Raw genomic sequence first — 12086 nt, 5'->3', positions numbered from 1 at the left:
AAAAAAAACAAGGAAGAATCAAAAGAGAAAAAGTAACAAATGTGACACCATCACTGCTAGGGGAAGAAAATGCTTCAAGGAGTGCTAGACTGGTTAAATGCTTTTCAATGAACAGTGTAACAACTGAAAAAGGTACAACAGGCTTACTAACAAGGAGGGGAATGTTTTAAGAGCCATTTCAGTGCAGAAATGGAAGCTGAGGCCCCACTAGAGAGGACTGAAGAGTAAATGGAAGGTTAAGAAATAAAGTAGGGACTCTTGAAAAAGTTTGGTTTTAAGAGAGGAGAGACAGGTACAGCCAGAGGGGAGGTAGAGCTGAAGAAAGTTTTTGGTTTTATTGATTTTTAAACATAAGAGACAAGAGACAATCATTTAAATGCCAGTAGGAAGGAACCAGCTAAAGAAAAACTCTGTATTTAAGAGACAGAGGATAACCAACAGTGTCAAAGTTCTTTGTGTTATTTAAAAAAAAAAAAAAAGGAATTAACAGCAGGGTGTCTGGGTGGCTCTGTTGGTTAAGCGTCCAACTTTGGCTCAGGTCATGATCTCACGGTTCGTGAGTTCGAGCCCCATGTCGGGCCCTGTGCTGAGAGCTCAGAGACTGGAGCCTGCTTCAGATTCTGTCTCCCTCCCTCTCTGCCCTTCCCCTGCTCGCTCTCTCTCAAAAATAAACATAAAAAAAATTTTTTTTTTAAAGAAAGGAATTAACAGCTAATTAAGCATCTCCTATGCATGGGGCACTATGTTGGGTGTTTTCATATAAATTACCTTGTCTCACTCTGCACCTCCACTACACACATACACTTTAAAATATCGTTCTACTTTTCTGTTTCCCAAAATAGATACTCTTCTTTAAAGTACAAGGATAGGGGCGCCAGGGTGGCTCAGTTGGTTAAGCGGCCGACTTCGGCTCAGGTCATGATCTCACGGTCCGTGAGTTCAAGCCCCGCGTCGGGCTCTGTGCTGACAGCTCAGAGCCTGAAGTCTGTTTCGGATTCTGTGTCTCCCTCTCTCTCTGACCCTCCCCCGTTCATGCTGTCTCTCCCTGTCTCAAAAATAAACGTTAAAAAAAAAAAATTAAAAAAAAATAAAGTATAAGGATAATCTCTAGAAAATTTTCCTTAGTAAACCTCATTCCTTCTCTAGCCTGCTGGTATAATCTTAGTGAAACTCTAAATTGTAAATACAATAAAACTACCATCACAAAGTGAATCTGGATATATGACTACTGATTTTTGTTGTCTGCTTAGCCTCTGTTTACTGAAGCGGGAAGTGGGGAAGACTACAGTTTTCATGTTCCTGAGACTGATGGATGGAGGGCGGACAAGGCCTTACAAGAAGTCCTAAGAAAGATGGAAGGTGGTGCGTCCCTGAGTCCCCAGTGTTCTCCCACTTAAATACGCCCATAGTGGGCCTATGAAACAAGCACAGGTGACCTGAAAGATACTTCTGGAATCATTCTGTTAAGTTGCAAATTGCCACAGGATACAGAGATGTCCTGTCTAAGCTGAGTACACAAACATCACCAGATGGCGCCAAATGACAAGCCAGACCCCTAGAACTGTGACAAGACAGCTAGACAGGCTGACCCTGAGAATACAACACCTCATTTTATACAGTGACAACATACTAAAAAATAACCACAGATGAGAACAATCAGCATTTCCACAGAGAATAAATCACACTGTCTACTGGTTCCAGAAACAGACCAAATTATTTTCCACTTAAGTTTACACTCCAAATAAAATATGACTTTTGACCCTGATCTAAATAAAACAGGCAACAACAGCTAACTTTTGTTAAATGTGTGCTGCAGAACAAAATGCCAAGAGTTCAGAAAATCAAAAATCCACCACTATGATAAAACACAGGATAAAATACAGAAGAGAAATAACATCTCTTGTTGTGTAAATCAACTACCAAGCCTAGATGTTAGAATTTTTAAAAAAGCAACCACAAATATATCCACTTTATATTATGGGAGATATAATTCACATGTGATTATAAGTAAACGAAAACATTCTGAAGGCAGGAACACACCTAGTATATTCGAGTTACCCAGGAAAGGGCTTATTATGGAATTTTAAGTAACAAATCAAGCTCAAATAAAATGGGTTGTCACAATAAGTTAACAAAGTTCAGTGTGTGTGGTGGTGGTTGGGGTGTGTAGAAAGTCCAGAAACCACCACCACAAATCTGGGAAATTAATCCCCCATGAATAAATTTATATTTATTCACTTTCAGTTTCCGTAAGAAGTGTTATTCTGTTTTTTAATGCCGAAGTAAAAATTCAATGTAATCAATGTATCATGAGGATGAAAATGCCAGCCCATAATCAGCTATGGTATAATGAGGTTTACCCCATGTCCTTAAAAGGACACACTGTGATTAATGACATAAATTTTAAGTTGTTTAGCTGAGCCTTTCCTATATGTACAGGCTAAATGAACTGCCTTTTCAACATTATCATCAACTAAGGATAATGCATGTGTACATTTTTTCGTAAGTAACTTCAGAATCAATAATATGTCAAATGTTCATTAGAAACAAAGATTCATGCAGTCTTTTGCTATCACTGCTTCCAAACTCCTAGCCATCATTTCCTTACTCTAAAACTCATGTCATGCAAGCATGAAAATTAGACTGGGAAGTAGGTATCTTGGCTCCTTTCTCTTAACCCTTTTCCCCCTAAGTAGCCCAACTAATTCTAATCAACCTAGTCCAGGGTTCTCAATCTCAGCAGTACTGACACTTTGGGCAGATAATTCTTAGTAGGGGGAGGCGGTGGCAGTCCTCTGTGTGTGTTCCAAGATGGTCAGTGGCATTCAATTCAGTCTTATCACAAAAGGTGCAGTGTTCATTCAGTTTAGTATATGGAAGAAACAATAAAATACGTAACTGAAAAATCATGCTTTTCATTTCTACAACACATCTTTGGGAATTAAAGCCTTTCCATTTGAGTGAGGCTGACATCACACCCTGGAGCCCCAAGAACAGATAAATGAGCCAGGGCAAACCAGAAGAGTCACTCTTCTCTCTGGTCACAGTAATTACTTCTGGCTGAGTATGACTCAAACAAAGTTAACAGATTCTCTCTAGGACTTTTGCTGGAGCGAAGGTGGATACAGAAGTTTTCATCTGTGCTGGTTCTCTGGCTACAGGGACAGTGTAAAGCGTAAGCCAGGAGCTCCCAGCAGCCATCTTAGCCTGTCTTGTAATAAAGGAAAGAGGGAAAGGAGAGGGACAGCTGATATCAGAAGAACCCCCAAATTCAGTTTTATCTGAAGCCAGGCCACCCAGAACTTTCCAGTTAAGCAATCAGGTAAATTCTTTTTTGCTGAAGCTAACTGAAGAGGGTTTTTGCCAATTGTAAGTAAAACAGCATGAGCTGATAGTTTCTGAACATCTGAAAAATAAAACCTAACTGTAATGAGTAAGATTAATCATCCATTGAATACTAATGTCACTCACTGAGTACTTACAATGTATATGCTGTTAAGGCTACCTGTGAAAATATCCTATGTAAATCCTCATGATAGGCTGTGTAAATAAATGCTCTTTTACAGCTATTTTATACTGAGGAGAAAAGGAAGTAAACATGTCCAAGGCCAAATGCCTATATACTGATCAAAGTTTACTGACTCCGTATTGGCTTTGTCAACATTATTCTGCACCCACCTAATACCTCAGCCACCAAATGTTTACTAAGTGCCTATGTAACAGAATCATACCAGGTATTAAGGATGCAAAAAATAAACAAATGATTACAATACACTGCACTGAGTAAACTGCTAATTTACATAAATTTAAGAAAATTGTAGTAGTGTAGTTGAGATTATATAACAACAGATACAGGTTCAAAGAGGAATTTAACGTGACTGTAACAAATCTTGTTTATATAACTGAAACAGAAGTGATAACTGAGGGGCACCTGGGTGGCTCAGCTGGTTAAGCTTGTCAACTCAGTTTCAGCTCAGGTCATGATCCCACAGTTTGTGAGATTCTCTCTCTGCCCCTCCCTACTTGTGTGCGTGCTCTCTCTCAAAAATAAATACTCAGAAATTAAAAGAAGAAAAAAGAAATGATAGCTGATGAGGAATATATATGTTGCATGGAGTCTAGTAAAAAAGAAATCAGGTATCAGAGAGAAAAAAAATCATCAGTATCTCTCCAGGATACTCAGTAATAGGGTTTCCTTGTATCAATGAAAAAATTCTAATCCATTTATCAAATAATTCCTACAGTGAAGGTATCAAAGTTTTGTGGCATTTTTTTAAATCAAAATCACTCCAACCAAATGTTCTCCCTCTTGAATGTGTGCTCACCAAGCCAATGAAAAATATCTTGCAAACTTTTTCCTAGAAGGAACAGAATGCACTAATCTTCAGTATCCCTTTAACAGTTTTTTCCTAACAATGTAATTTACCTAAGTTTCACATGAGTTTGGTTTGTGTGCACAGGGTACCCTAAGTGGTGACAAATTCTGGGTAATATGACAGAAGTATGAATTACTAGAAATACAAAACTGAGGAAAGAACCTATACTACAGTGACCCCTCTAAAGCAGGATCCCCTTGCTAAATCTAGTCGGATCCTCACACCATCTACAATGCTTGAATTCTCATGGTGAGTAAAATTTGTAAATCGTATCTGTTCCGGGAAAAAATAATTATGCATAATTGCTTTCTAAAATTACAATAAAATTGAAAGCATCAAACCCAAATTTAAAACAACGAAAGTTAAAGATCATTTATTTTCTATATCGGACAATACAAACATGTTAAAACATAAAACATATTAAGAGCTAATTAAAACTACCCTTAAGCCCTAACACTAACCTGCCATATGTAAAACCAAAATATTTTCCTACCCACCTACAAAATACGAAATTTTCTGACAGACACTACTATTTTTCATAGTCAAAACTTAAAAAATAAATAAATAAATTAGAACAAAGGTCTAACTTTCAGCTCTTTAGTTGGAGAAAGAACTCAATGGTGAACATGTGCTAATCATTATATAGTACATAAGCAAAGCATAACATTTAAAATTCAGTTACAAAAATAAATACAAATGTCAATGGTTCACTTATTTTTGCACACAACTCCAATGTATTCACAAAACTATGTATAGAATCTTACTATATAACAAAGTCACTCCATATTGTACTTTTAATGTTCCTGTATATTGCAGGAATTAACTTGAAAGTAAGTACAAGCTATTGCTGGTGTGTTAAAACATTTTTGCTGTCACTAGAATTTACTGGCCTGTGGTGTTCTCTTAACTGCCTCTACCTACTGCTTGCCCTGAAAGCAGGTGCATTATAAAGGAAGTTTCTGGAGAGAACACTAGAAGGAAAACAAAGGTCTTCTGCAACTCCAAAAGGCTCTGCATATGTAAGCTGAAATGTGAAGACAACAACTGAAATAAAAGAAATGAACAAAGATTTCTAACACTGACTGATGTCATACTATACATGAACTCATTAAAAACACACCCACAACACTCTTTCTGGAACTCACCCCAACTGAATAATCTAAAACAGACTTAAGACCTCAAGCATTTTATGTTACTAGAAGTTTAAGTACTTACGACTTGGAATTTTTATATAAAATGATACAAAAAATCATGTAAAATTTAAGTATACAAGTTGTTTTCCCAAATTATTTTACAAATAAACAAATATTAAAGTACTCAATTTTAGTGATATTAAAAGTTTCAAAGCTTACCATTAAGCTTTTTAGGTCATTATGTACTTAAGTTTTTTTAAACCTAACAGCTTCCACTGACATAAAACAACCTATTATATTTAATTTATAAAGGTTATAAAGGATTTATCCAGGGAAATTAAAATATGAAAAACAAAATTAAAAGTTGAGATGTTTTAAGTCACTCAGTATGAAAAGGCATTCAATTTTTTCTAAGAACAAAACTGGAAAAACAGAAACATTTTCTTCTTACAGAGATAATGAAGGGTCTTCTTTCATAAATCAATGGGGTAACAAACTGTCCTGGTCTCATTCCATTATAAAATAACAGTTCATCACTTCAAAAGCATAAATTCAAGCTATGTAACTTTACTAATTAACCCACCTTTTTCATTTTCTTTGTATCTACAAATGCCAACTGGAATCTCTGCTTGAAACATGGAGCCCACCATAATCTCCTATTTTAGAAATAACATAACACATTAGTAAGATCTAGTAACACAGATTTTATATCCATTTTCTAACTTTACCATCTTCCTAGGTAAACTGTTCATGGTTTCTCTGTCATAAAAGATACAACCAATTAACTACCTCAGAGGAGTATTGTGAGGATGAATGAGTTAATAATAAAGAGCTTGGGTATGATTGGATGAAAATATTAGTAATAATAATGGGGTGTAATGCAATATACACAGTGAATACAAACTACTTCAAAATATGGAGAAAAAGAAGTAAAAATGAGTTCTTATAATTCAAACTGCAAACACTCTGAAAAACAGAAAAGCAAATTCAGATATATTAAGGTATTTACACTGTAAACTATGGTCCCTGGATCAGCACCATCAGAGTCACTTGGGAAACTGTTAGATATGCAAATGCTCAGCTCTTACCTGAGCCCTACTAACTAGAAACTCTGGGGATGGGACTCAGCAAGCTGCTGTGCAGGTGATTCTGACATACACTCTTATCTGAGAACCACAGATTCAAGGTAAAGAAAAACGGGTTTGTATAAAGCTCTGTAGAGGTCAAATGGATGAAAGCCCACATGGATAAGTAGGTTAGTGACTGACTTTCACAAAACAATACAAAATGAAAAAAGTAACCTCCCCAAAACAAAATTAAATCTTACTTTAGGAAATTTAGTCATCAAATCTATGTAAAATCACAGGTTAGGGGAAGCTGGCTGTTCAGAAAGATAACTGGAGATCATCACCGATGAGATATTACAAAACAGAGGGACCAAGATTATAGACCCTCCTTTATCTGGTGGCTAAATGTTAAGACTGAATCTACTGCATTTTCAAAATGAAGATGTAGGCAGAAAAGGTACAAGTTTCAGGTGACAGTTTACCAGTTTAAATAACAGTTGAAATAACTCTTAGGATTTGAAAAAATTCCTCTTATTGTCAACCCATTGATATCACGATCTCATTTTTTCTAGTATAACTTCAAAGACATACTCTATGCAATTAATTTTTTGCTAAACCTGCATAGGAAAACCAGTCAATTTTCTAAGAAGAATTCACATACAAGTTTTCTCTACTCTTACAGGTGAATTTTATGTCTTTGATTATAAAAAAAGAGTACCCTACTATCACTTCTTGTGCCTCTTTTAACTTTACTCATCAATGCTTACCAGAGAATAGACAGTCAAGTTATCAACCCTTCCCTGTCTCAGGCACTTCTAAAAATATTAATGCCTGGATCCATTCCAGACCAACTAAATTGTAATCTCTGGATAAAGGCCCTGGTAATCAGTATTTAAAAGTTCTCCAAATGATTCTAAACATGGAGCCAGGTTTGAGAACTTCTGGACTAGTGTAAAAATAAGACGACCTCTTTTCCCTATTGAGTTCAGAACGTTTTTACATGCTAATCTGTAGGGAAGGGAAATAGCACTTAGGAGCATTATGTACCAGGTACCTTATGTGTAATTTTCATTAAATTCTCACCAACTTCAACAAGGCTAAAATTTTTATTTCTGTATTTATGTGAGATGAAACTCAAAACAATTAAGTTCCTCAGGAATGCACCCTTAAGTTCTAGGGCTGTAACTTGGACTCAAATTTGATTTCAAAGCTGTCTCCTCTGTCCCAATTCCTAGAAAAATTTAGTGTCTTACAAGCCTTAGAAGAGGATTCAGAATCTTGAAAATTTTTACTACAACAGTCTAAATCATTCTAAAATAAAACAGTCTGGATTTACTGTGGCCTGTTTTATTACGTAATTTCCTGAGGAAGAGAATACTCCCCCATGTTGTCCCTCTTTTAAGCTTTTGTTCCTTCACTAAAAAAAAAAAATAATAATTCAACACTTACTCAAATACTCTACTGCACACTTCAGACATAAAAACAATTTAAGTTGGAGAAAAGAGATATAAATTTGAATATATGGTAGAAAGTAGTAGTTTAAGGTGACTTTCAAGGTTTTTAGTTTTCATAATTTCTGCATGGTGTAGGAATCAGAAAAAACTGGACTGAAGAACATTTGGCCAAATAGGTCACATAAATAATAAGTAACTTTTGTGATCCTTGTTTTCTGTCTTCAGCCCCATCTTTCATTCATCTTTCACTCAAATTAATACATACTGCACTGAGCTAAACTTCCCTTACCATTCTAACTCACAATGGTATCACTGTCTTCTAAACAGCTCCTTGGACACCCAGAAATGGACCAACTGTGGCTGAAGCCCACAATACCTGGGAGCCCACTCCAAGTTCATTTGAATACTTCATTCTTCCTAATAGAAACTCTTTAAGTATAAGATGTTCTCTTATTTTAATTACCAAGGTGTCAGCTCTTTAAGTCTGCTCCAAGCATCCCAAACCAAAAAACTTTAAACTTAAAAAAAGCAAACAAAAAAACAAAGCCACAAGAAGACTCAAAACTATTAACTAATTAAATAATTAAACAATCATGACTTAAAAAGTATAGCCAGTCCACTGATTTTGATGTTTAGAGCTATTCTGCTTCCAAAGAAATGATTGTTTATGCACTAAATTTAAAATCAGACCTAGGAAAAAGAACAGCAAAAAATGCTCAATGTAATTTTTAACAGCAAAACACAGTGATAGGTCTCAGTAAGAATGACATCATTTCGGGGCACCTGAGCTCGGCTGGTTGAGCATCCAGCACTTGATTTTGGCTCAGGTCATGATCTCACAGTTCAGAAGACTGTGCCCCATGTCTCTGTGTTGAAAGTTGCTTGGGATTCCCTCTGTCCCTCCCCCTGGCATGCACAGGCTCTCTCAAAATAAACATTAAAGGAAAAAAAAAAAAAAAAAAGAGGGGTGCCTGGGTCGCTCAGTCAAATGGCCAACTTCGGCTCAGGTCATGATCTTGTGGTTTGCGAGTTTGAGCCCCGCATCGGGCTCTGTACTGACAGCTCAGAGCCTGGAACCTGCTTTGGATCTGTGTCTCCCTCTCTCTCTGCCCCCTCCCCTGCTCGCTCTGTCTCAAAAAGAAACATTAGGAAAAAAAAAAAAAAGAAAAACAAAAAGAAAGAATGGTATCATCCTTCTATATAAATGATTTGCTCTAATCAATTCTACATGATATTTTGACATATTTTCCTAGTAAGTTCAACTGCTTTGCAACAGCTTAAATTTAATTCTTCTACTTTACTGTAAAATTAAGTTGTACAGTTATATAGTTTTATAATTAAAAACTTATGTCAATATATAATCTTTAGATTCACTTTAGAAATTAACTTATTATGGATAGCTATAGAGAAGCTCAAATGTGTCCCTTCATCCAACATACTCTGAATTGTAAATATCAACATTAATATGTGATGGAAAAACTTACAATTTAAATTATTTAACAAAGCCACTTTAACAAAACCAAAGCCTCAACTGCTTTCCCAAGTTTAAAAAAACATTCACTTGTGATACTTTTTACAGTGCAACAAAAAACTAAATCGGCACTAGCTCGAAATTTCAATTTCTGTTCTTGGTTTGAGATGGATTTGCTCAAAAAGAGTCCAATTCTTTCTATGCCATTATTTTATTTTGTAAAAAAATAAGTTTTCTTACTTTGATATATTAAAAGGAAATCTGAACATCTTCCAAACATTTAAAAAAGGGCTTACCTCAACTTTATCAATATATAGAGCTAGTAAAATAATAATTATACTTGTTTTTAATGTTAATTTACCTAAACTTGGGGAAAATATGGCTCTAACTACCTTTTTCCAGTCTTCTGATGGAATATAATCTTCATCTTCTTCAGATTCTTCTTCTATTTCGCTATCTAGAATAAATAAGACAATATTATAAAATGATTGTTTTTCCTGTCCACATCTGTATATCTAGCTGTATGTTATTTTTACATCTACCATCGAACATTTAAGTATGCCTGAAAGTATCTGCAGAATAGGGCCAAGATATTTCTAATCAAATAATACCCTATGAGTTTAAAACAGGAAAACAATCCACAAACCTAGGATAATTTCAATCTTAGAAAACCGCATCCTTAGACAATTATTTCCTACGAAAATTAAAAAAAAAAAAGTTTAATTAGAGTCAAGATAATCTGTTCCTGAACCTAATTCTGGTTCTGGTGACAGAATTATAGGAGCTCAATTTCTTCCCTAATAAAACGAGAATTTGGATAAAACAAAAACAGTGGTTTCCAATCAGTGCTCCTTGAGATACTGAGAACTTTTTAGCAACACTCTGTGGGAGTGTGAAGGGAGGCTATGTACGAAGACCTCCATTCTCCTCAACCTCTGTTTTCTTGAGAGCAGGCAAGCTGCCGTTTGTTTACATTTGGAGTAAAATTGTATTTACATACTGGGATAGGAAATCTAAAACCTACTACATGTTTCAGCATCTTCTCAACTGTAAAATGGCATACAAAGTTCAAAAGGGTAAATTACATTCAGAAATTAAATCTTCCTATGGAAAAGCTAAGATAGGCAGTATATATACATAGCTTTCATGCATACATGCATCACAACTGAAATACCAGATCATGAAACAAATATTGTTTTAGAATGCAGTCACTTAGCATCCCACTTTTAACCAAACTTTGGCAATTTATCTAAGAAGAAAAAGGAAAAACACCAGATTTTCACCAAACTTAAAACACAGTAATTTCATTAACCCATCTCTTTTTATAGTGATACACTTTCTTTTCAAGTGGACCAGATCTTTGATCAAAACTCACAGTAAATTTTTTTTTAATGTTTGAGTGTGAGAGGGCAGAGAGAGAAGGAGACACAGAATCTGAAGCAGGCTCCAGGCTCCAAGCTATCAGCACAGAGCCTGACGCAGGGCTTGAACCCACGAACTGCAAGATCATGACCTAAGCCAAAGTCAGTCGCTTAACTGACTGAGCCACCCAGACTCAGTGCGTAAAACTCACAATAAAATATTAGCAGCACTACATTCACTTGCAAACTAAGTATGTAACAGAAATCCTTCACACGAAGCAGTAGCCATGTTTAATCAGTTATTACATTACCACACATTTCATGACAGGTGGTTGTTCTTCGAGTGTTTTTCTGTCTTTTAAATAAAGTATAGAAATTTAGACCACAAGTCTGAACCAATAACACTAATGCTTGCCTTTTTCTTATCAAAGAGCTGTCACCTACGGTAATGATTCCTGCTTAGAATGAAATACCATGGAGCAAATGAAGCATGCAAATATTCAAGATACATACATTAAATGTCTCAACTACTGGTCATCTGTGGCTAGATTACAACTGTAGTAAAATTAGGAGATCTTCCGTATAAAACATATTATCATTTCAAGAGTAAACCACTTCTTTAGAACTAGGAACCACGGATTAGAAAAAAGCAATATTTATGAATATAGGTAAAAAAGGCTAAAAGGCAAAGAAAGTAGAAAATTAACACCGAGGAAAATACCAGGAGAAATAAAAAAAGATGACCATGAAACAAACCAAATTCAAAGAAGCGTTGGGGGGAAAAAAAGGAACACGTTCAAAATCAAGTAGTACAGTGATGCAACAATTATTGCAATCTACTCACGGACAAAAAGAGCCCTAGCACTGCTAAACTAATAGCCTAGAACAAAACCTAAACACTGTTCAGCGAGATTTCAGAGTAAATGAATTCAAACAGATGAGTGAACAAGAAATGGAATTTTCCATCATGTATTAAATGGTAAAAACTATGCACACAGCAACCAGTGATACTTACTTGTATCAAAATATTTACATCGACGTGGCCGGATTATTTCTTGGGCATCTTGAGAAGCAACAGATTGTGACGGATCATCATTGGAAGACTGAGTTTCATCCTCTTGACCTGATGAGTCCTTTATATTCTCTTCCTGTAGAATAAAAAAATTAAATTTCTTTAAGATGTAAGGAAAACTGTTGCAGATGAAAGGTTACAGTATTCCAAAT

General features: G+C 35.6%; 1 protein-coding gene across 14 annotated transcripts in view; it reads right to left on the bottom strand.

Annotated features, from left to right (window-relative positions):
- Window positions 1–12086, bottom strand: part of MIER1 (MIER1 transcriptional regulator) — a 61258-nt gene that overhangs the window by 16635 nt on the left and 32537 nt on the right. For all 14 annotated transcript variants that reach the window (XM_025934761.2, XM_086717234.1, XM_025934762.2 and 11 more), the window contains 3 exons: window positions 11878–12010; window positions 9894–9958; window positions 6093–6165 (listed from right to left, as the gene is read on the bottom strand). In XM_025934761.2, the coding sequence (XP_025790546.2) occupies window positions 6093–6165; window positions 9894–9958; window positions 11878–12010 (271 nt within the window). The remainder of the gene's footprint in view (window positions 1–6092; window positions 6166–9893; window positions 9959–11877; window positions 12011–12086) is intronic.

This window comes from Puma concolor, chromosome C1 (assembly GCF_028749965.1).
Source record: "Puma concolor isolate L17-30 chromosome C1, mPumCon1.1.hap2, whole genome shotgun sequence".
NCBI lineage: Eukaryota > Metazoa > Chordata > Mammalia > Carnivora > Felidae > Puma > Puma concolor.
This window is presented reverse-complemented; position numbering and strand designations above follow the sequence as displayed.